At 43.6% G+C, this 21,825-nt stretch overlaps 1 protein-coding gene across 2 annotated transcripts in view; it reads left to right on the top strand.

The window, feature by feature from the left end:
* The first annotated feature begins 683 nt into the window (after positions 1 to 683).
* The window catches only part of LOC309567643 (uncharacterized protein CXorf65-like), a 40,036-nt gene continuing 18,894 nt past the window's right edge, over positions 684 to 21,825 (top strand). The window contains exons 1-4 of one of the 2 annotated variants that reach the window (XM_082273057.1): positions 691 to 1,056; positions 4,621 to 4,703; positions 7,574 to 7,690; positions 7,780 to 7,854. In XM_082273057.1, coding sequence (XP_082129183.1) covers positions 1,028 to 1,056; positions 4,621 to 4,703; positions 7,574 to 7,690; positions 7,780 to 7,854 — 304 coding nt within the window. In that variant the 5' untranslated portion in view covers positions 691 to 1,027. Of the gene's footprint in view, positions 1,057 to 4,620; positions 4,704 to 7,573; positions 7,691 to 7,779; positions 7,855 to 21,825 lie in introns of both variants that reach the window. The other variant, XM_082273058.1, reaches the window with a different exon arrangement.

Here is a 21,825-nt window from a genome sequence, read left to right as displayed (position 1 = left end):
TGAATTCGGCGCCGTCAATACCCGGAAGTGATGCCATGTCATGACATCACTTCCGGGTACTAGCGGTGCAGAATTCAAAGAAATAGAGACCCGGGTCAGACGGCGGTGAAGGTAGGGTTCTCGGGTCTCCCCAGGAGCCACGGAAGGCGGCGGGAGAGGGGGGACGTCCCCTCCCGTTCCTTGGAATGACAGCCTAGCAGCTTCTCAGCCGCATCGGTTGTAATTACAAGACAGCCAACCGTCGGCTATGGACACCGGTACTGGGGTGATGCCTCTAGCTACAGGCATCACCCCGGTACAAGCACTTTCCCTGAAATATCGGCAATATCGGTAAATTAAAAGCCGATTCCGATATATCGGGGAAAGTGCATATCGGCCCTCGATATATCGACTTTGCCGATAATCGGTCGATCTCTAACGCTAATTGTGTGTGGGTGGTGCTCTGATTGGGGGGGAAGACAGAGATTATTGTTCCTGTTTAGCAGAAACACAAGATCGCCATCTTGTCCCCTGTCAGAACGGCGATCTGCCATGTTTACATAGGCAGACCACCGTTCTGCCTCTCTCGGGAATGATCGCGGGTGGCCGGCGGATGTAATGTACAGAGACCACCCAGAGGGGATTGTTTTTTTTTCTCAACAAAAGTGGAGTTACACTTTAGGTAGAACAGTCACTCCAATCTCGGTGGTATAAATCCGAGCAGACACAAGAATTCTGTACAAATCTAATGCTTTCCTGGCACCAATCCCCAGCAACACCTTGGAGACAAAACTTAGTAAAGCCAAAGCTGAGCTGGCTGCATGCTGGCCCTTTCATTTAATAATCTATTTACTCAGCAATCAGAGGATGCTTGGTAAACAAGGACTAACCCGGTGACTTCTAATGGGTTGCTGTTCCATTCTCTCCCTGGTGATCGCTTGTGTTTTCACTCTGGATTTCTGCTGCTCCTACTTCATAAACCAACTCTTCTGTCCAGGACAAGAGCCTGTGATTTCAAGTGCTCCACAGCTTTAAGAAAAAGGCAGAAATGTTTATAAGGGTCCTCTATGGAGGTAGGTGGAAATGTATCACCTTTCCAATATTTGTGTGGCCATATTGTGATAGATAGTTAAATACCATGCTTACCTGGGCCTCTTTAAAATAAACTTCTCATGCTTAAAATATGAAGGGTAACATTGCTGACCAACTGAAAAACCCTAGCTGTCATGTCCATACACTGGCTTTTTATTTTTTGGTACAAGTATGCAGATGAGATCTTTTATCTGTTGCTCCATACCTAATGTAGGCCTCCTCCTGACAGTGCTTGTGAGCAGGTCTTTCTGACTACGCAAAGTGGTGGGTCAGAACCAGCTTGCTCCCCCTTTGAATAATACAGCAAGAACAATGTCCTTTCCCTGATCTTAACTAACGTGATGTAGTGGTCCAGACATACCTCCATGAGGGGGAGAGTCTATGTAGGCATTGTCCATGACTTGGATGCTGGCCGTGACTCCCAGTATCTTCAGCACCATCCTAGCCCTCACAGGTAGGTTTCCATACCCTCGGCACTACCTACTCCACTCTGACACCGGGTTCCCTTCTCCTCTGGTCTTAGTGGTCCCCTTCTTTATATTACAGGTGGGTCTGCCAAAACCCAAAAGCCCAGGAACTGAGCCGAACATGTTTAACCTCTTCTCCAACCTTGGCCAGCTGCTGGACTAACTAGACTCATTTGTACCCGCCTACATGCTGATTGCCTGGCTGTCTCTGGCTTTAGTCACTAAACCCAAACAAGTCCCCTTCATGCCCAAGCCTTTTTCTGACATTTGTTGCTTACAGGTTAAAATCAGAACCCCCAAACATATATATATATATATATATCTTTTTTAGCAGAGACCCTATAGAATAAAATGGCGATCGTTGCAATATTTTATGTCACATGGTATTTGCGCAGCGGTCTTTCAAATGCAATTTTTTTGGAAGAAATACACTTCCATGAATAAAAAAAAAAACAGTAAAGTTAGCCCAATGTTTTTGTATACTGTGAAAGAGAATGTTATGACGAGTAAATAGATACCTAACAGACAAGAGATTTGCACTAGGAGCTTTTTCGGAGGCTGCACACCCCAATAAACATTAAAAAAAAAGAAAGAAAGAGAGAATTTCCCCAGGGGCTTTTTAGCAGCAATTTATTCCAAAGGACAATTATATATGAAAGTACAAAATATTCTTTTATTTTACAATTCTGTTTTGAAATAGGTTTTCCAAGAATAAAAGTATGAGCTCTGGTTTACAAAAATATTGATAAAATGATATCAAACAATGAAGAAAAAAACCATGCATAGTTACAAATGGATACTACAGCATATTGACCCGACACGTTTCGACCATAAAGAAGGGATAGTGGTCTTCTTCAGGGGGGTATTTTTACATCTGCAGAGTACACAAACGTTATAAGCAATATATATATGCATTTCTATGTTTGGTTTCAGAAAAGGATAATTATATTTACAGCTAATGGATAAAAAGAAGAGTTTGTAACCAGAGATGTTGATATATTCACCAGAAAGTCCGCGGGGCTCGTAAGGCGTCTGTAAGAGAGAAGTGGCTTACGAGTGATCACACTTGAGGCTGGCCCAAATCTCACAAGAACCACATCCACAACCTTGCTACTTTCTTAGGAGGTAACTGAAATAGTAGTTGGGTACAGCATTCCAATTGTTATCATAGTGAAAAGGCTTCTTTCCATAAGTATCATATTATTTAAATTGTATAGATGGAAAGACCCAGAGTTACCATCTAAGTGGTCAAGATGTACCAAAGTTTGCACAATATAATTAGTTAAATCGTAAATCATAATAGTAGATCAATAATTAATAAATAATCAAAACTGGAAGTGGGCTGGGTCAAGCAAATACTGAAGTGATGGTAATGTGCTAGGTGGAGGGAAAAAAAAAAGGGGGGGGGTGGTAATATAGAAACATAGAATTATTTTTATCCATTAGCGATAACTATAATTATCATTTTCTGAAACCAAACATCGAAAAGCATATATATATTGCTTATAACATTTGTATACTCTGTAGATGTAAAAATACCCCCCTGAAGAAGACCACTACCCCTGCTTTATGGTCAAAACGTGTCAGGGTCAATATGCTGTAGTATCCGTCTGTAACTATGCGTGGTTTTTTCTTCGCTGTTGGATATCATTTTATCAATATTTTTGTAAACCAGAGCTTATACTTTTATTATTGGAAAACCTATTTCATCAAGAATTGTAAAATAAAAGAATCTTTTGTACTTTTATAAATACTTGTCCTTTGGAATGAATTCCTGCTAAAAAAAAAAAAAACCCTGGGGAAATTTTCTCTTGTTTTTCTTTAATAGATACCTAACATGCTTTAAAATTGCGCACACTCGCGGAATGGTAAAAAAAATTCCGGTACCTAAAAATCTCCATAGGCGATGTTTTAAAAATGTTTAACAGTTGCCTGTTTAAAGTTATAGAGTAGGTTTTGTGTTAGAATTATTGCTCTTGTATAACGATCGTGGCAATACCTCACGTGTGGTTTGAACACTGTTTACATATGTGGGCGCGACTTACGTATGCATTCGCTTCTGCTTGCAAACGTGGAGAAACGGGGCACTTTACATTTTTTTTCTTATTTATTAATTTTTTTACACTGTCCCTTTTTAAGTTTTTTTTATCACTTTTATTGCTGTCACATGGAATGTAAACATTCCTCGTGACAGTAATAGGCAGTGACGGGTACTCTTTATGGAGGAATCTAGGGTCTAAAAGACCCCAAATGCCTCCTTTGCACTTAAAAGCATTCAAAACGCCAAGTTTGGCTGTTTTGAATGCTGTAAATTTTTTAAAATCTGGTGGCTTTAAGGCTCCAGTAACCAGAAGTGATGTCATGACGTTGCTTTCGGGTTACTAGATTCGAGATCCGATCAAAGCCAATTCCAGCTTTGTTTGGGTCTTCGGCTAGCCGGCCGGTCACTCAGGCCTCAAGCAGCTGATTAGCCACATTGGTTGCTATTACAAGAAAGCCGACCGTCAGCTCTAAACAACGGTACCAGGGTGATGCCTTTAGCTGTAGGCATCACCCCAGTACAACCTCTTGAAGCCGGGGGCGCATATTTGCATTATGTCGGCGGGAAGGGTGTAAAAAATGCTCCTCTTTTGTGTTTGTGGTGGGTTGGCAACTCCAGAAATATGGTTTCAGCAGGTGTAATTAGGATTTTTTACACCCACTGCTGAAATAAACCTGTGCTATGGGCAGCTGAAGTTAATGTGATACATGAATTATTCCTAAATTATTTCAGAGGGCCATATCTTGAGCATTAATACGGTGTTATGGTATGGATATGGAAGGCTAAATCCTTTGTAGGGTATCAAGGAGACTCCAAACTGTTGCTTTCTAGTGGGCCTCTGGACAGACTGCAGTTATCACAGGGTGACCAACGTTCATGAGGTGGTTCAGCAGCTTTTCAACTCTGGCAAGCATAAGAGCCCTTCCTATATTTAGCCCTGTTCACCTAAACAGGCATTGATATAAACACATTTTATTGGTGAAGGTTGGTTCTGCCATTTTGTTATTTCAAGTTTTAAAACTGATTTCTCTCTACAGACAGTGAAGAAATGCTGTTTAATATTAACTGCAAGGTGCAACTTCTGCTGGAAGGTATCAAGAGCAGCTGCCACTGTGACAATGAAGGTAAAGCGAGGGGTCAGAGTGTAACTACAAACAACAGGGTTCATAAGAAATCATTACAGGTCCCCTGAAATCTTCCCAGCTAAGACTGGTGTCATTTCAGAGTCAAATCCACAGCCATCTGAAAAAATACAATTTATGCCTGGAATAAATCTCAAGGACGATGATGGACTTTTTTTGTTTGTCAGTTTCTATAATATCTTTAGTATATGGTCTGTAAATAATGTTCTTTAGACGAAGAAAATACTTTTGGGTATTGTCATGCTACTGCAGACCTGTAGTGTGAATTTTTTATAGTAATCACATGGCCTTTGCCAATCCAGAACTATTTAAGCCTATTGGGTCTCCTCAGCATTGGCTGGTGGTTCCAGCCAGGGCATTTGCTCTCAGAGAATCAGGGGAGGACTGGGCCAGGTGGACAATTTTCCCCTGGGCCGCTCTGATGCCCCGTAAAAAGGATGCACCACTTCTGCTACAGACATGCCTAAAGGATTCCTGGTGAAGAGAAGACCTCCTCCCCCCGGCATGGATGGTTTAAACTGTGTCTGAGCAGAAGCCAGTTTATTGCCCCACTGGAGACTCTCCTCCCCCAGCCAGCCCCAACCAAGCTGTCCCAGCTCCCCCCAACTGCCCCCTGCTGGCCAGGTCAGGAACCGGGATTCAGCCGGTGAGTAGAAAGGACTGGGAGCGTAGCCTCAGCCTGGAATGAAGGTCAGGAGGAAGACAGGAAGAGGGAGAGTGGGAGTGGGGCCAAGTCACTGCACCATGGGCCTCTGGTTTTTTACTTGCCCCTGGGCTGAAAGTTGCCAGTCTGCCCCTGCAGAGAATCGGTGCAGGCACTCCCTCCTTCAGAGTCACCTCTCATCTTCTCCCCGAGTCACCGCTCATCTTCTCCCCGAGTCACCTCTCATCTTCTCCCCGAGTCGCCTCTCATCTTCTCCCCAAGTCGCCTCTCATCTTCTCCCCAAGTCGCCTCTCATCTTCTCCCCGAGTCACCTCTCATCTTCTCCCCGAGTCACCTCTCATCTTCTCCCCGAGTCACCTCTCATCTTCTCCCCGAGTCACCTCTCATCTTCTCCCCGAGTCACCTCTCATCTTCTCCCCGAGTCGCCTCTCATCTTCTCCCCGAGTCACCGCTCATCTTCTCCCCAAGTCACCTCTCATCTTCTCCCCAAGTCACCTCTCTTCTTCTCCCCGAGTCGCCTCTTCTTCTCCCCGAGTCACCTCTCATCTTCTCCCCGAGTCACCTCTCATCGTCTCCCCGAGTCACCTCTCATCTTCTCCCAAAGTCACCTCTCACCTTCTCCCCGAATCACCTCTCATCTCCTCCCCCTAACCACCTCTAAGTACCGTCATTTGGGTCCACCCTAAACCCACCACCCAGTTCTGACCTTTCAGAGAATACAGAACGAAGTATAATTTTGTGATGCTAAGTAATTTGTTAGTGATAGGGGAAAAAAAGCAGTAAAATGGAGCAACTATAGACCCTCCCCTGCAACAATAGACCCCACACAACAAAAAACCTCCCCAGCAACAATAGATCCACCACCGGCAACAATAGATATCACAGCAGACAGCATTAATAGGCTCCCCAACACCCAGCAATAATAGACTCCTCCCTCAACAGTAGATTCTTCCCAGCAACATAAGACCCCCATAGCAACAATATATCCTCTACCAGCAATAATAGGCCTCCCTAGGAACAATAGGTGCCCACAGCAACAATAGATTCCCCCCACCAGCAACAATAGGCCTCCCTAGGAACAACAGGGCCCCACAGCGACAACATACCTTCCAACTTTTTGAGCTGGGAACGAGGGACACCTATTAGGAAAAGAAGGTAGGCACACCCCCTGTCACACCCCCTTAAGGAGAATTACAGTGCCTTGCGAACGTATTAGGCCCCCTTGAACTTTTCGACCTTTTGCCACATTTCAGGCTTCAAACATAAAGATATAAAACTGTATTTTTTTGTGAAGAATCAACAACAAGTGGGACACAATCATGAAGTGGAACGAAATTTATTGGATATTTTTTAAACTTTTTAAACAAAAATTGGGCATGCAAACTTATTCAGCCCCCTTAAGTTAATACTTTGTAGCGCCACCTTTTTCTGCGATTACAGCTGTAAGTCGCTTGGGGTATGTCTCTATCAGTTTTGCACATCGAGAGACTGAAATTTTTGCCCATTCCTCCTTGCAAAACAGCTCTAGCTCAGTGAGGTTGGATGGAGAGCATTTGTGAACAGCAGTTTTCAGTTCTTTCAACAGATTCTCGATAGGATTCAGGTCTGGACTTTGACTTGGCCATTCTAACACCTGGATATGTTTATTTGTGAACCATTCCATTGTAGATTTTGCTTTATGTTTTGGATCATTGTCTTGTTGGAAGACAAATCTCCGTCCCAGTCTCAGGTCTTTTGCAGACTCCATCAGGTTTTCTTCCAGAATGGTCCTGTATTTGGCTCCATCCATCTTCCCATCCATTTTAACCATCTTCCCTGTCCCTGCTGAAGAAAAGCAGGCCCAAACCATGATGCTGCCACCACCATGTTTGATAGTGGGGATGGTGTGTTCAGGGTGATGAGCTGTGTTGCTTTTACACCAAACATAACGTTTTGCATTGTTGCCAAAAAGTTCGATTTTGGTTTCATCTGACCAGAGCACCTTCTTCCACATGTTTGGTGTGTCTCCCAGGTGGCTTGTGGCTCGTTAGGGGAGGGGAAGTATGGTTATGGTGTGCGGCCTGGTGCCGTCCGTCTGTCGCCCCCCCCATCCCATGGAGCACCAGCGCCACTGGACCTTGGAGCACAACTGTCAGTGTATAGGACTGTATTACAAGTTTACTTTGTGTCTCACATGTGAATTTTGCAGGTGATGTAGAGTTAGCGGATGAAAGTGGACAAGTGAAAAATCTACTGGAAAATCAGCAGCGCTATGCCAATGAGGTTCTCAGCGAGAGAGAGACCTGTGTGCTGCTTGCTGTAACAAGTAAGTGAAGTATAATGTATGTGACAGGTCTGAGGCGCTTGCAGTCTACTCCAGCCCCATCAATTTTATCATCTTTTCCCCATGCCCAGGGCTTCACGACTCCTTGGATGTCATATTTACACCCTTACTGAATGACGACAACATTGTGAACTCCAAATTTCTTGGTAAGGCTAGAACATTTCATTAAAAAAATACAAACTGCGTTCCTTTATACAAAATGTCATGAATAGACTGTAGCAGGAACGGTTTTATGGCATGCATTATTCAGATTTTTCTTATGACCATACAATATTACATCTATTATGGAGCTTAACCTCCCTGGCGGTCTGATTATGTAAGAATTTTTGTGCTAAAAGCGGTACATTGTTTTGCATGGAAATTTGTTGTTTTATATTTTAGGCCTGTAATTCTTAGGAATAACTCACTTACATCTGTCCAAACAAGAGTCTAGTAGACATCCCGGGTAGGATAAAGTTTTTAAACACAAAATCATAAATTATAATATAATAAATTTCATCAAATTCTTCATTGTTTTCGAAGTGGAGATATTTCATTATGAGGGAGAATCTGTAGTCTGACATGACCATGCCAAAGAATGGAGTGGCAAGTAATGTATTTGGTTGTCCAATACCATTTCTGCTGGGGTTTCCCCACCACTCCCTGAAGAATTATTAGGCCCAGAAGTTTCCAAATGACATCTTTGGTCCGTGGTTCCCACTTTCTGCATCTTGCAAACTTCCGATGTGTAGCACATTGTTGCTCTTTGGAACTATTTTTTCAATAACCTCATCAATCAGAAATAATGTAGGTATGCCAAGGAGTTGTCATAGTCAACGTCAACTTTCATACCAGGTGCTCCAGTAAATGGGAATCTTGGGGGCGTTGCCTGATCCGTACCGCATTCAATAGAGCTCCAAGTTCTCATATTGCTGAGCTCAGTCGCAGAATCGTCGCTGTTGTCACTTTTAGTACCTGATGACAAATTTTCCCATGAATCGCTATCGCTCAAATCTTCAAATATTTCCGATTCACCGTCGCTGTTTTCCAGTTCGTCCAAAAGAGTTTTTGCGCTAAAAGAATGCTTTTTGGACGCCATGGACGTTATCAATTTTCCAGGCACAAAATACCGCAAAAAGTACAGGCTGGCCACTGGAAAAGCCTCTAGGTAAAATGGCATGATACAAAGTTGTATTCCTAACAGATTACACTGTATCATATCATTTTAATTTTTTTTAATCTCCCGCCGGTTCCACCCCCCTGCGACGCAGCGCTCACAGGGAAGAGAACCGGAAGAAGGTGCCGGCATCAGCCGAACACACAGCACAAGGATAGCGGGAGGATGGCTGGAGGAAGGCTGGGGAGGACGGGAGGGGGGGGGGGATCGCACGCAGGGAAGGTTAGTATCATTCTGGGGTAATCCCGTGTGTGGCTCGGGGGTTACCGCTTTTGGCACTGAATATTGACACAGAGCCACACTCGGGAATACCGCTAGGAAGGTTAAAGGATAAGTTCACCTTCTGAACATGTTACCTCCATATTTAGGGTGGAACATGTACAGTAACATGTTCAGCACCCCCCACCTTACCGTGCTCACCCCTCCTTTCCTGTGACAGCGAGCAGGGGTTCTTCTCCCTGCAGTTACTGTCACATTTTTAAAAATGGCGCAGCTTTACAGGGGCTCTGCCCGCACAGCTGCACCATTCATTCATGAGATCTGCAAATTAATACACTACAACTCCCTTCTTCCACTGCAGCAGATGGCTTGTAGTTCCTAATGAACTACCAGGGCACTGATCAGAACCCTTTGTAGTTCACTAACACTTCCTGCAGATGAGAAACTTGAAAAATAACTGTCTGCCCATATAGAGGTACGGGTAGGAGCCTGACATTGTACCCGCAATCATTCACGGATGCAATGCTTTGCACGCTACAGTTTAAAAAAAAAAACAATAAATGCAATTTATGTTTTACCTGCAAATTCTTTTTTTTTTTTTTACTTAAAGTGAACTTTTAAACAGGCTTACCTTAAGTAACAGTGCTGCAAAAATCCTTTTTATACCACCAGCATTCATTCCAATTTTAGTGTAAAACGTTACCTAGAGCAGCCTTCTCAACCAGGGTGCCCAGGTATCCCTGGGGTGACCTCAGGATTCTTCAGGGGTGTCTTGACAAAATGCCTAAAAATTTCCCAAAAATTGTAAACAAGCCAGTGAGTGGATGAAGCCTGTTTTTTAGTTAACCAAAGCCAAATGTTTTCATTGTGCACCATTATAACCTTCTAGCTGCTGGCATCCTAACAACCAATGATGTCATTCATCAGTTGATAAGGAGGACGTCAGGTGCCTGCACGGCATACTTCTTTGCCCCTCTCCATCATTACCAGTGTTAATTTCGTCAACTAAAAATTTTCGACAAAATTTTCGTCAGCGGCCTTTTTTACGATGACGAAAACTAAATGAAAAGTACACCACATTTTCGTCCACTGATGAAAACTATGACAAAAGTCAATTCCGCTTTCATTAACAAACTATAATGCAACCAAAATGTGAGGCAGGGACGTTACCCTTAAGAACTTCCGGTTTCCACGGAGCTTCGCCTTCTTCCGCTCCTAGCAAGCAAGCCACTCGAGTCCGTAGCTTCGTTTAGCAGCAGTTAGCAGGCTGTGCAGCCAGCATTACAGGCCTTCAAGTCCTCATACGACTGTCCAGAGCAGCACTGTGCATTACAGGCCTCCCGAAGAGAGACCAACTCACGATGAGGACGGACCATCCAGAGCAAAGAGGAATGTAAGTGTGTACATTACAATTACAGGCCTGAGGCCTCCCCTCAGATCACCATCTGTCCAGAGCACTGTGTGTGCATTACAGGCCTCCTCTGGCCTCCAGCATCCAGAGCACTGTGCATTACAGGCCATCCCTCAGACCTACAGTAAGGCCACCATCCTGCACTGTGCAGCATTACAGGTCTCACAGAGTCAGACCACCATCCCAGACCATTGTGTGTGCAACTGTGCATTACAGGCCTCCTCTGACCGCCGACATCCAGAGCACTGTGCATTACAGGCCATCCCTCAGACCTGAGACCACCATCCAGCTCTGTGCAGCTTTGCAGGCCTCTCAGAGTCAGACCACCATCCCAGAGCTCTGTGTGTGCATTACAGGCCTCCCTTTAGACCACCATCCAAAGCACTGTGCAGCATTTTAGGCCGCTCTCATACCTCCATCCAGAGCACTGTGCAGCATTACAGGCCTCTCAGACCACCACTGTGCAGCATTACAGGCCTCTCAGACCACCACTGTGCAGCATTACAGGCGTCTCAAACCACCATCTCAGAGCACTGTGCAGCATTACAGGCCTTCTCAGACCACCTTCTCTGAGCACTGTGCAGCATTACACCATCAAGAGCACTGTGCACCATTACACCATTACAGGCCTCTCAGACCACCACTGTTCAGCAATACAGACCTCTCAGACCACCACTGTGCAGCATTACAGGCCTTCTCAGACCACCTTCTCCGATCACTGTGCAGCATTACAGGCCTTCTCAGACCACCGTCCAGCGCACTGTGTGCATTACAAGCCTCCTCAGACCAACATCCATAGCACTGTGTGCAATGCATTAAAGACCTCCTCTTCAGACTATCCATGTCCAGAGCAGTGTGCATTACAGGCCTCCTCAGACCACTTTTAAGAGCACTGTGCAACATTACAGGCCTCCTCAGACAGACCACTGTCCAGAGCACTGTGCAGAATTATAGGTCTCTTTAGACCGTCCAGAGTGGCTAAATCTGTATCTGTAAGTTTGCTCAAACTCAAACCCTAATCCATAAATAATAACATATTAGATTTTTTTTTTTTTTTTACTCCAGGCGTATATAATGATTTTGGAAACTCTAAATAAAAGCTTAAATAATGCATTACATTAAACACATTAGATTTTGGTTGACTAAAATTATTCAATTAAACTGTACTGGAGATTTTAGTTGACTAGAATATGACTAAAACTAAAACAATTGCAGATGACTAAAATGGGACTAAAAAATTTAATTTTAGCCAAAAGACTATAACTAAAATTAAATCAAAATTTGATGCCAAAATTAACACTGGTCAACACTGGGGTTACATTAGCTAAGTGAGGCTCAGTTCACATTGGTGCAATGGAAGACATTGCAAGTGATTCGCACCGCACTGCTGTTGACACTAGAACAGTAATAGAGGGAAAATCTTCCAATAGGGACAGTAGTTCTGGTGACAGACCAGGATTTCCTCTCCTTGGAGGGATTTCTCCTTACTTCCTGTTTTGGCTATGGGACAGGAAGTAAAGAGACTTTTTCTCTATGGGACACAGGTGGCAAAAAGACAAACTAAAAGGGGTTTTAACTCTCCCTTACTCTAGCCAAAATGAAAGTTTTGCCTTTAGTTACACTTTATGGAGGTAAATCCCCTCCAATGGTTTTGACAATTTACGAAATGTTTTGTGTCTTATTTATGTCGGCGTAAATTGGCGCAGAAAACTGGGTACTCCTTTGATTTTAACAAAGCCCCTTATGGGACATTTGTGATTGTATTTGTATTCCTGCTTTGTATTTGATATTTTTATCATGTGTATTCAATAAAATGTTTTTTACTTTACTATCCTGGTCTGTCTCCTATAGTCCATGAGGGGTACCAGCGCAGTTTTCTGCGCCAATTTGCAATTTAATTTCTAATGGACAGGACTGACCTTGGTTTTTTTCCTATACATTTCAATACCTTACCTCACAAAATTATTTTATTTACAGTCAGTGGGTAGAATCTTTGTCCTAATATATTTGCAAAATGAATATCACATTTAAAAGTATCCGGCCACTCAATGAAAATGAATTGAGAAGCGGTTCGGCCTTAAACTGCATATGGGGTTCTTTTCTTTACTTTTATAATGCTATGAATGTGGAGCTCCCTTCCACAATCAATGGTGTCAGCGGGAAGTGTTGATAGTTTCAAAAAACTCTTAGATGGCATCTTAGCAAATGCAATATACAGGGATATGGAAAATTGTATTGACATAAGCACACACACCCACATAGGTTTAACTGGATGGACTGGTTGTCGTTATTCAACCTTATAAACGATGTAACTACTTAATTAATGCCAGAAAGGATTACAAAGAGTTTGAGTGCCACATCCCTAATACAGTGCATCATCTGAAGGAGCTATAAATAGTCAATTGGGACTTTTGAGGCACAACATTTTTTATCTAAAATTAAAATTCTATTAGTTCAAGTTTATAAAATCCTATAAAGGCATCATCATTTCACATAAAAAGTGGTATAATATTACAGTACAGAATTATAAAAAAAAAAAAACATTGTAACAATATAATGTATCATATCCAAAAGTGATGATCTCAAGGCTCGACGCGTTTCCTGGATCTAATCCACTTCTTCAGGAGCCATTGGAATATTAATGCACAGTATAATGTACCAATGCCACATTTTATCATGGGGTATGATGTGGCCAAAAACATCTTCATGTCTTCTTAACAAATTTTTCAAATGTTTTAATGTAAATCCATCCAATTTGCAATTTGCTTTTAAGTGCAATGTTAAAGTGGAATTCCACCCTAAATTTATACTTACCTCCATCTTCTCGCTCCGGGTCACCTGAAAAACAAATGGATAATCGCTATTTTTTATTTTTTTTTACTTACCTCGTATAGAACACAATATACTTACCTTACTTCCTTCTTCCTCCCCTCGGTGGCCACGGCCCGTCGTCACTTCCTGGCTTTGCAATGATTCCTGGGAGCTGAACGTCATCGCTCCCAGGAATCAATGCACCTGCACCGGCTCCGACGTCAGTTCCGGTGCGCGCGCATCATTCCCTTCTAAACAGCTTCTGGGCATGCCCAGAAGCTGTGGAGGGATGACGCGCGTGCACCGGAAGTGACGGCGGGGCCGGTGCAGTGCATCATGGGACCGAAGAAGACGGAAGAGGACACAGAAGAGGATCGCGCTGGCTTCAAGCTGCCCACACCTGAGATGACAATACATTTTCAAGCTAAGTATTTCTCCTAAAAGGTAAGTGCAACCCGGGACAGATCAGAGGCTAGCCATTGTGGAATGTACTAGCCCTGACTGTCCCGGGGGTATTTTTATTAAAAAAAGTATTCCCAGGGTGGAACTCCGCTTTAAGGAAATATAGTTTTTAGATTTAACCATCTTTAGAGATGAAAATTATATAATTGGATATAAATGTAGCACCCAGGCTGCATTGGTCTGGCAATTTGATCCCAGGTTCTGATCCCTTATTGGAGCAAGCAGCCAGGCACAGCTTATTTTCAGCCAGATGCATCAAATCTCGCTCAGTCCTCCGACAGTAATCGGGCAGATTGTGTCTTTTTTGTTGTTGTTTTCATTTGTTTTGTAAAACTGGGATAGGGGTTACAAAAAGCTTTGGAATGCCCAGAACTAAACAACTTGAATGAAGACACTATCTTTAAAGCGGTTGTAAACCCGAAAACAAAACAAAAAAAACTGCAAGACAAAGGCATAATGAGCTAGTATGCATCGCATACTAGCTCATTATGTATTACCTTAGAACGAAGCCCCCGACACGGACCCCCAGACATCGCTGCGGGCGCTGCCATGATCCCTCGGCATCTCTTCCGAGTTCGGCGGCTCCGGCGCTGTGATTGGCCGGAGCCGCGATGACGTCACTCCCGCGTATGCGCGCGGGAGTGATTTTCCAGCAAGCTCCTGGCAAAGAAAACTGAAGGTCCCCCCGGACCTTCAGAGCGCATGCGCCGCTCGCGTGAGCGGCTGCATGCACTGCAAATATCTCCTTAACCAGCACGGTTTAGGAGATATTAATTGTACCTACAGGTAAGCCTTATTATAGGCTTACCTGTAGGTAAAAGTGTTAAAAAGCGAGATACTACCGCTTTAAACAGTTAAGCAAAATAAAATGAGAATAATTGCTGCGCTTAGGTAAATTGGTAAACAATATATGATAAATGGGCGAAAAGCTGCTACCACAGATCCAAATGTAACACCAGATCAAAAAGCATATAGGTAAATAAAAGTGTAGCGCTAATCTAAAGCATGACAGTCCATACAAAAGGAAAGTCCACACTGTGTTTAGCAAACACTCCACATCAACATGTCAAGCAGGTGATAAGAATCCAGATCCCAAAGCCACCACCAAGCTGAAAGACACACTGCCTCTTACCGGATAACATGGACCCTCATTACAAAGGTCATGTTCAGCATTCTAATAAGTGCACAATCAGTCCTTCTCCTGGGCAATCAGCACATCTCCAGATCTCCCGGAACCATGGCCTCCAAGTGTATCCCAGTGAAATAAAGCAAACATGTGCTCATAGCGTAACATGTACAACCAATTTTTATTAGTAGGTAAGTAAAGGCAGCTTACAAAACGGTGGTGGAACTGGCGCAGAGTGGAAGCTCCCTTGTCTGGCCAGTTAAGCAAAGTAAGCCAAAATCTTCTGTACAAAAGGTAGCAACAGGTTTTAGCACAGAGGGCTTCCTCTAAGGCTCTGCTCTGACAGCAAGTCTGGAACATTCCTATCTAGAAGGGGTGTCTCTCCAGAGAATTCTCTAAGGCCTACTTACTGGGACCCAGGCAATCTGAATGCCTCCTCTCAGCTTCAGTTTGACTCTGACATGAAGATCCCCTCTGGGTGTTGCCTTGGGTGTTCCTGCAACTTTTAGAGATGATCCTATGGCTTCTTGGTGAATTAGAATCATCTAGGACTTCTTAAGTCTCCTCCTAAGCCTTAGAACAGGCATGTCCAACCTGCGGCCCGGGGGCCACATGCGGCCCGGAACCTCAGGCAATGCGGCCCACTGCCCCCTGACAATTTTATTTTTGCTGGGGAGGAAGGAAGTCGGGTCGGGGGCATGGCCACAGCGGCTTCCAACTAACGGTAGGCAGAGGCTGCCTCAGAGGGGAGGGGGGGGGGATGTGTGAGCATGTGCAGTGTTTCTGACTCCTACCACCATGACCACTTCAAATCACTGAAGTGGTCATGGTGGTTAGAGTGTTCCTTTGGTATCTCTCAGAAGAAGTAAACCTCCGTATACTGATTCCATTAAATTTGATCATCCTCTAGTTGTGTTAAATTAGTGCGGGGGTGCGGCCGCGTGGGAAGGGCACGGCGGCATTTTATTACTTGTATACCTTAACTATAGTATATATTTTATATGCGGCCCGAGAAAATTTCTCCACACTCGATGTGACCCAGAGAAGCCAAAAGGTTGGACACCCATGCCTTAGAATGTTTGACAGCATTTCCATGCTGGGTCACTCTCCTGCTTGCAAAGTACCCTGCTACTCTCTGCTCTCAGCCTTATATACACCTTTCGTCTCCCTGCTGGTCATTCTTCTCGACCTGGGATTGGCTGAGGCTGTATCCAAAACTAGCACAGACTCTACCTTCTCGTGCTCACTGTGTTTTCAGAAAGTTCTAGAAAGATGGGGAGACAGGCAAGCCTGAAGCTGCAGAACTCAAAGTAGGCAAAACACAATCATGTCTCCACCTCCAACAGCAGAGCCAAAAATGAAAATGTGCCTCACTTCCAGCACCTGACCTTGGAAGGTGCTACATATATTATACAGAAAACATACAGCAGGAAATAAAATCTTCCACGTGGAGAGGTCACATCATACGCACTTGATCTGAGGCATTCTTGCTGGTTAAAATCTGCAGAACAAACTTAATTTTAAGAAGGATAACAATTTTGAAGTGCAATCGAAATCTCTTTACATAAGGCTTTTCAAACAGAAATGAATTACAAATGATTATCCATGTGCAAAAAGTAATCCAAGAGATTTGTTGTTGAACCAGGATGGTTATCACCTTAATTGTTAGAAAACGTGTTTGATCACTCTGTATGGCAATCAGGCTAATAGGATTACACAAATTATGCAGAAAGATTGGCATTTTCTTTCTAATGATAGGCTAATTAAAAATTTTGTTGACAGTTATCCTGGCATAACCTTTAATAGAATGACATCTATACGTAACAAATACTAACATACGTCAGTTCCTTAGTAGAGGTGAACCGTGTACATTGTTACCTTGGGGTGTTTTCACATGTAAGTCTTGTTCATATTGCAAATATATTAAGACACAGAAAAGTGTGACTCGATTAATTAACTGTAAATATGAGATGACACTGTTTAGAAATTGACAGGCCATTGGGATGGGCTCCTTAATTGTGAATGCCATGCATTCTATATTTTATTAAAACAGAAAAAAATGTATAATCTTGTTTATGCTACTACTAATGGCAGTGGCGGCTGGTGCTCCATGGGCCAAGGGGGGGCGGCAGGCGCACCACACCATTCACCCCCCCCGACCACATCAGCTCCAGCCCGCACACCTAAGCCCCCCCCCCCCCGGTCGCCGGCCCACTCACCCTGGGCAGGGATCGGCGGCTTCTCCTGTGTCTCCTCCCTCCTCCTCCTTGGACAATAGCATGGCTTCTCCTTTCGGCCAATCGGGAAACAGGTCTCAGGACCCGCTTCCTGATTGGCCAGGAGGAGAATCAGTGTGGCAATAGGGAATATTTATTCGCTATTGTCACACAACTGGGTGGGCTCAGGGCACAGTGCTCTTCGCCCCGAGCCAAACCTTTTTTGGAGTCTATTGGAGCCTCTGGCTCTAATCACGTGCTTCAAAAAAAAAAAATTGGAATCCATGCGTGAGGTAGATTAGGGGGCTGGACGCATGAATAGGGGGGGCGGCGCCTCTGCCCCCCCCATCCCCCCGATGGACAGGCCGCCACTGACTAATGGCAATACCCAGACCCCAGTTAGGGGACATTTTGTACAACACAGATATCAGTCAAATGATCTACAATTCTAAGCCCTATTAAATGTTCATAGTAACCTCCATGGTGAGGATTTTTAAAGTGTTTTAAGTAAAAACTAATTCGATTTATTAACTCGGGGCTGCAAACCTGGGCTAACAGAGCAGTTCAGTTTTGCATCCTTTGTTTAACCACGTCTGGACCGGAAGATTTTCCCCCTTAATGACCCGGCCATTTTTTCTGATTCGGCACTGCGTTACTTTAACCGACAATTGCGCTGTCGTGCGACGTTGTACCCAAATAAAATTGATGTCCATTTTTTCCCACAAATAGAGCTTTCTTTTGGTGGTATTTAATCACCTGTGCGATTTTTATTTTTTGCACTATAAACAAATAGAGCAACAATTCTGGAAAAAAAAAAACAATATTTTTCACTTTCTGCTATATAACATTCCAAAAAAAAAAAATAGTAAAAATCTAAGTTTTTTTATCATTTTTGGCCAATTTGTATTCTGCTACATATTTTTGGTAAAAAAAAATCCCAGTAAGTGTATCTTGATTGGTTTGCGACGCGTAAAAGTTAATCGCGTCTACAACTTAGGGGAAAGATTTATGTAATTTTTTTAATTCATTTTTTTTTACTAGTAATGGCGGCGATCAGCAACTTTTAGCGGGACTGTGACATTGAGGCAGACAGATCGGACCCGTAACTGACATTTTTTACACTTTTGGGGGGATCAGTGACATTACTACAGTAATCAGTGCTAAAAATATGCACTGTTACTGTAATAATGACACTGGCAGGGAAGGGGTTAACCCAGGTGCGATCAAAGGGTCAAATGTGGGCATATGAGGTGTTTTCTAACTGTGGGGGGGATGGGTTTGTGAAATCAATACAGAGACCTGTGTTTCTAAATATGAGGAACACAGGAGTTCTGTTTTGATTCCTGAGAGAACAACGGTCTGCTGTGTTTACAACAGCAGACCACCGTTCTCTCTTCACGGGGAGCGATCGCGGGTGCCCGGCGGGCAACCTTGGCCGATTCATCATGGATCGGCTTCCACAGGCAAAGGAAGTGGGAATGGGTGGGTACCTGTCAGAAATTGGTACCTGCTCGCAAAAGAAAAAAAAAAATAAGAACATCGAAAAGTAGGAGTAGAGGGGGTAAAGAGGAGTAAAAGCAGAACTTCCCTTTTCAGGTGAAGTTCCGCTTTAACCACTTGCTGGCCAGCCACCGCCTTTCTACGACTGCAGGTCAGCAGGTTCCCATGAATCGCCCTACCAGTATGGTGGTTCGCGAGAGCGATCCTGGAGGTGCGTGGGGGCACTCGATGGGAGAGACGGGCCAAGAGCAGCGAAGAGGGACCCGAGAAGAGGAGGAACTGGGCTGCCCTGCATAAAGCTAACTGCACACAGGGGGTAAGTATAACATGTTTCTTTATTTTATGTTCTTTAAACAAGACTTTACAATCACTTTAAGATTTAAATTCATTCATTCATTGCAAGGATCATTTTTTGTAATATCCCATTGTATGCCACATACAACTGCAAGAAAAAGTATGTGAACCCTTTGGAATTATATGGATTTCTGCACGAATTGGTCTTAAAATGTGATCTGATCATCATCTAAGTCACAACAATAGACAATCACAGTCTGCTTAAACTAATAACACACAAAGAATGAAATGTTGCCATGTTTTTATTGAACACACAATGTAACCATTCACAGTGCAGATGGAAAAAGTATGTGAACCCTTGGATTTAATAACTGGTTGAACCTCCTTTGGCAGCAATAACTTCAACCAAACGTTTCCTGTAGTTGCAGATCAGATGTGCACGACGGTCAGGAGTAATTCTTGACCATTCCTCTTTACAGAACTGTTTCAGTTCAGCAATATTCTTGGGATGTCTGGTGTGAATCGCTTTCTTGAGGTCATGCCACAGCATCTCAATTGGGTTGAGGTCAGGACTCTGACTGAGCCACTTCAGAAGGCGTATTTTCTTCTGTTCAAGCCATTCTGTTGTTGATTTACTTCTATGCTTTGGGTCATTGTCCTGTTGCAACACCCATCTTCTGTTGAGCTTCAGCTGGTAGACAGATGGCCTTAAGTTCTCCTGCAAAATGTCTTAATAAACTTGGGAATTCATTTTTCCTTCGATGATAGAAATCCGTCCAGGCACTGACGCAGCAAAGCAGCCCCAAACCATGATGCCCTCACCACCATACTTCACAGTTGGGGTGAGGTTTTGATGTGTTCAATAAAAACATTGCAACATTTAATTATTTGTGTGTTATTAGTTTAAGCAGACTGTGATTGTCTATTGTTAGGACTTAGATGATGATCAAATCACATTTTATGACCAATTTGTGCAGAAATCCATATCATTCCAAAGGGTTCACATACTTTTTCTTGCAGCTGCATATCTGGTATTCTAATTGTGACAGGTCCAGCCAGGACAGGAGCTTTTGGAGAGGACTAGGGGCAAGTATCCTACCCACTGATTATGGCCCGTGGAGATAGCAGATCATTCTCTAATGATGGACAACTACTTAATGGATGCTGAGAGCGTTCTTTGAGTTACTTCACTGAATAAGGACAATAAAGCTTTACTTCTGCATTGGAGGGTAAGAGGTAATATTATTCTTGTACAGGTTTAATGGTCAGAGGGAATATGGTGGCCCTCCTGCAGACTGGATTGGAGAGGCACCATTACTTGGGACAGAAATATTTATCAACAATATCCCTTAAGAAATCTATGAAGACAAAATCATTCCACCTTTTTAGACTACTAGAATATTGTAGGAGTTTGTCTCATAGACTGCTGCCGGATAGTTTGAGGTGGGTTGGGGTTTGTTCTCCCATTGTTTATTGGGACCCCTATTGTTTCTGTTTGTCTGAGCATCTCTTGTAGATGAGATTAATCTTCTGAACACTTTAACCAGGTATGGAACTATTGTGAGATGTTGTGTTTTATGCTTATAATAATGTGTATTGTACATTACTTTGTATTCAGGGTTGTAGGTGCAGAATAGTCTGATCACTTAGGCTGGTTTAAGTAACCAGTTAATTAGCCCTTCCTGCTGATAAGGCTGTCTACATGCCCAGTTACTAATTGAATAATTTGTTAAAAAGTTTGAATGTACCCTTGTCTCATGTTACTGAATGTACAGTTTACCCTGCCCTGTGTCATTATGGGCGAATTGTTCTAGAGCAGGGGTGTCAAACTCAATTTAATCGTGGGCCGCATCAGTATTATGATTTCCCTCAAAAGGGCCGGTTGTATCTGTAAGACTAGATGTCCAGAGCATCACCTACCCTTACATAATACATCAAGAGCCTCCCCATGAAGGGCAGGTTGTATCTGTAAGACAAGATGTTCAAAGCATCCCCTACTCTTACATAAGACATCAAGAGCCTCCCCATGAAGGGCAGGTTGTATCTGTAGCACTAGATTTTCAGAGCATCCCCTACCCTTACATAATACATTAAGAGCCTTCCCACAAAGGGCAGTTTGTATCTGTAAGACTAGATGTTCAGAGCATCACCTACCCTTACATAATACATCAATAGCCTCCCCATGAAGGGCAGGTTATATCTGTAAGACTAGATGTTCAGAGTATCCCCTACTTTTACATAAGACATCAAGAGCCTCCCCACCATCAGAAGTTGAGTCCTCCCCCCTCCCTTACATCACAGTGCACCCCCCTTACCTTGTGCTGCTGCTGGGAAGAAGCTGGAAAGCAGAAAGTACCAGGTCTAGAGGAGGACCAAAGGAGGGCTGGAGCTCTCCTGCAGCTGCAGGCGAGGTGCGAGGGCCACATAAAATGGCCTGGAGGGCCAGATTAAGCCCGCGGGCCTTGTGTTTAACACGTGTTCTAAAGTGTATATCGCTTTGTGCCGGTGTTTCAATAAACAGTTGATGTTATGCGCCACCCTAAACTGTGTCCTGACAAGTGACTGGGTGAGCTTCAGGATCTTGGATTGTTCTGTTACCGAGCAAGGAAAGCTTATACGATGGACATACTACCAGGGGCCTGTCACATAAATGTACTGTAAATTGTTGCTCATGTACTTTATAGGTCTGGACCAGGTTGGCTTACAGCTAAATGGTTCTTTTATGTTATTCCTCTTGATTTGTATGATTTGTTTTTTTTGTAGCGAAGGGCCAGTTTTGCCCACCAGAATTTAAGTTGCCAGTGGGTGTTTCCAGTGGGGGATAATAGGAAAGAGGATGCGATGGAAAGATGGGGCTTGTAAAATGTGCTCTGTTTGGGGTGCCTTGGTTCCAATGAAGGACTACTAACTCTTAAAATAAGG

The sequence above is a fragment of the Pelophylax lessonae genome (genome assembly GCF_965119305.1).
Source record: "Pelophylax lessonae genome assembly, chromosome: 12".
NCBI lineage: Eukaryota > Metazoa > Chordata > Amphibia > Anura > Ranidae > Pelophylax > Pelophylax lessonae.
The sequence above is the reverse complement of the archived record's forward strand: the minus strand, read 5'-3'. Positions and strand labels throughout refer to the sequence as shown.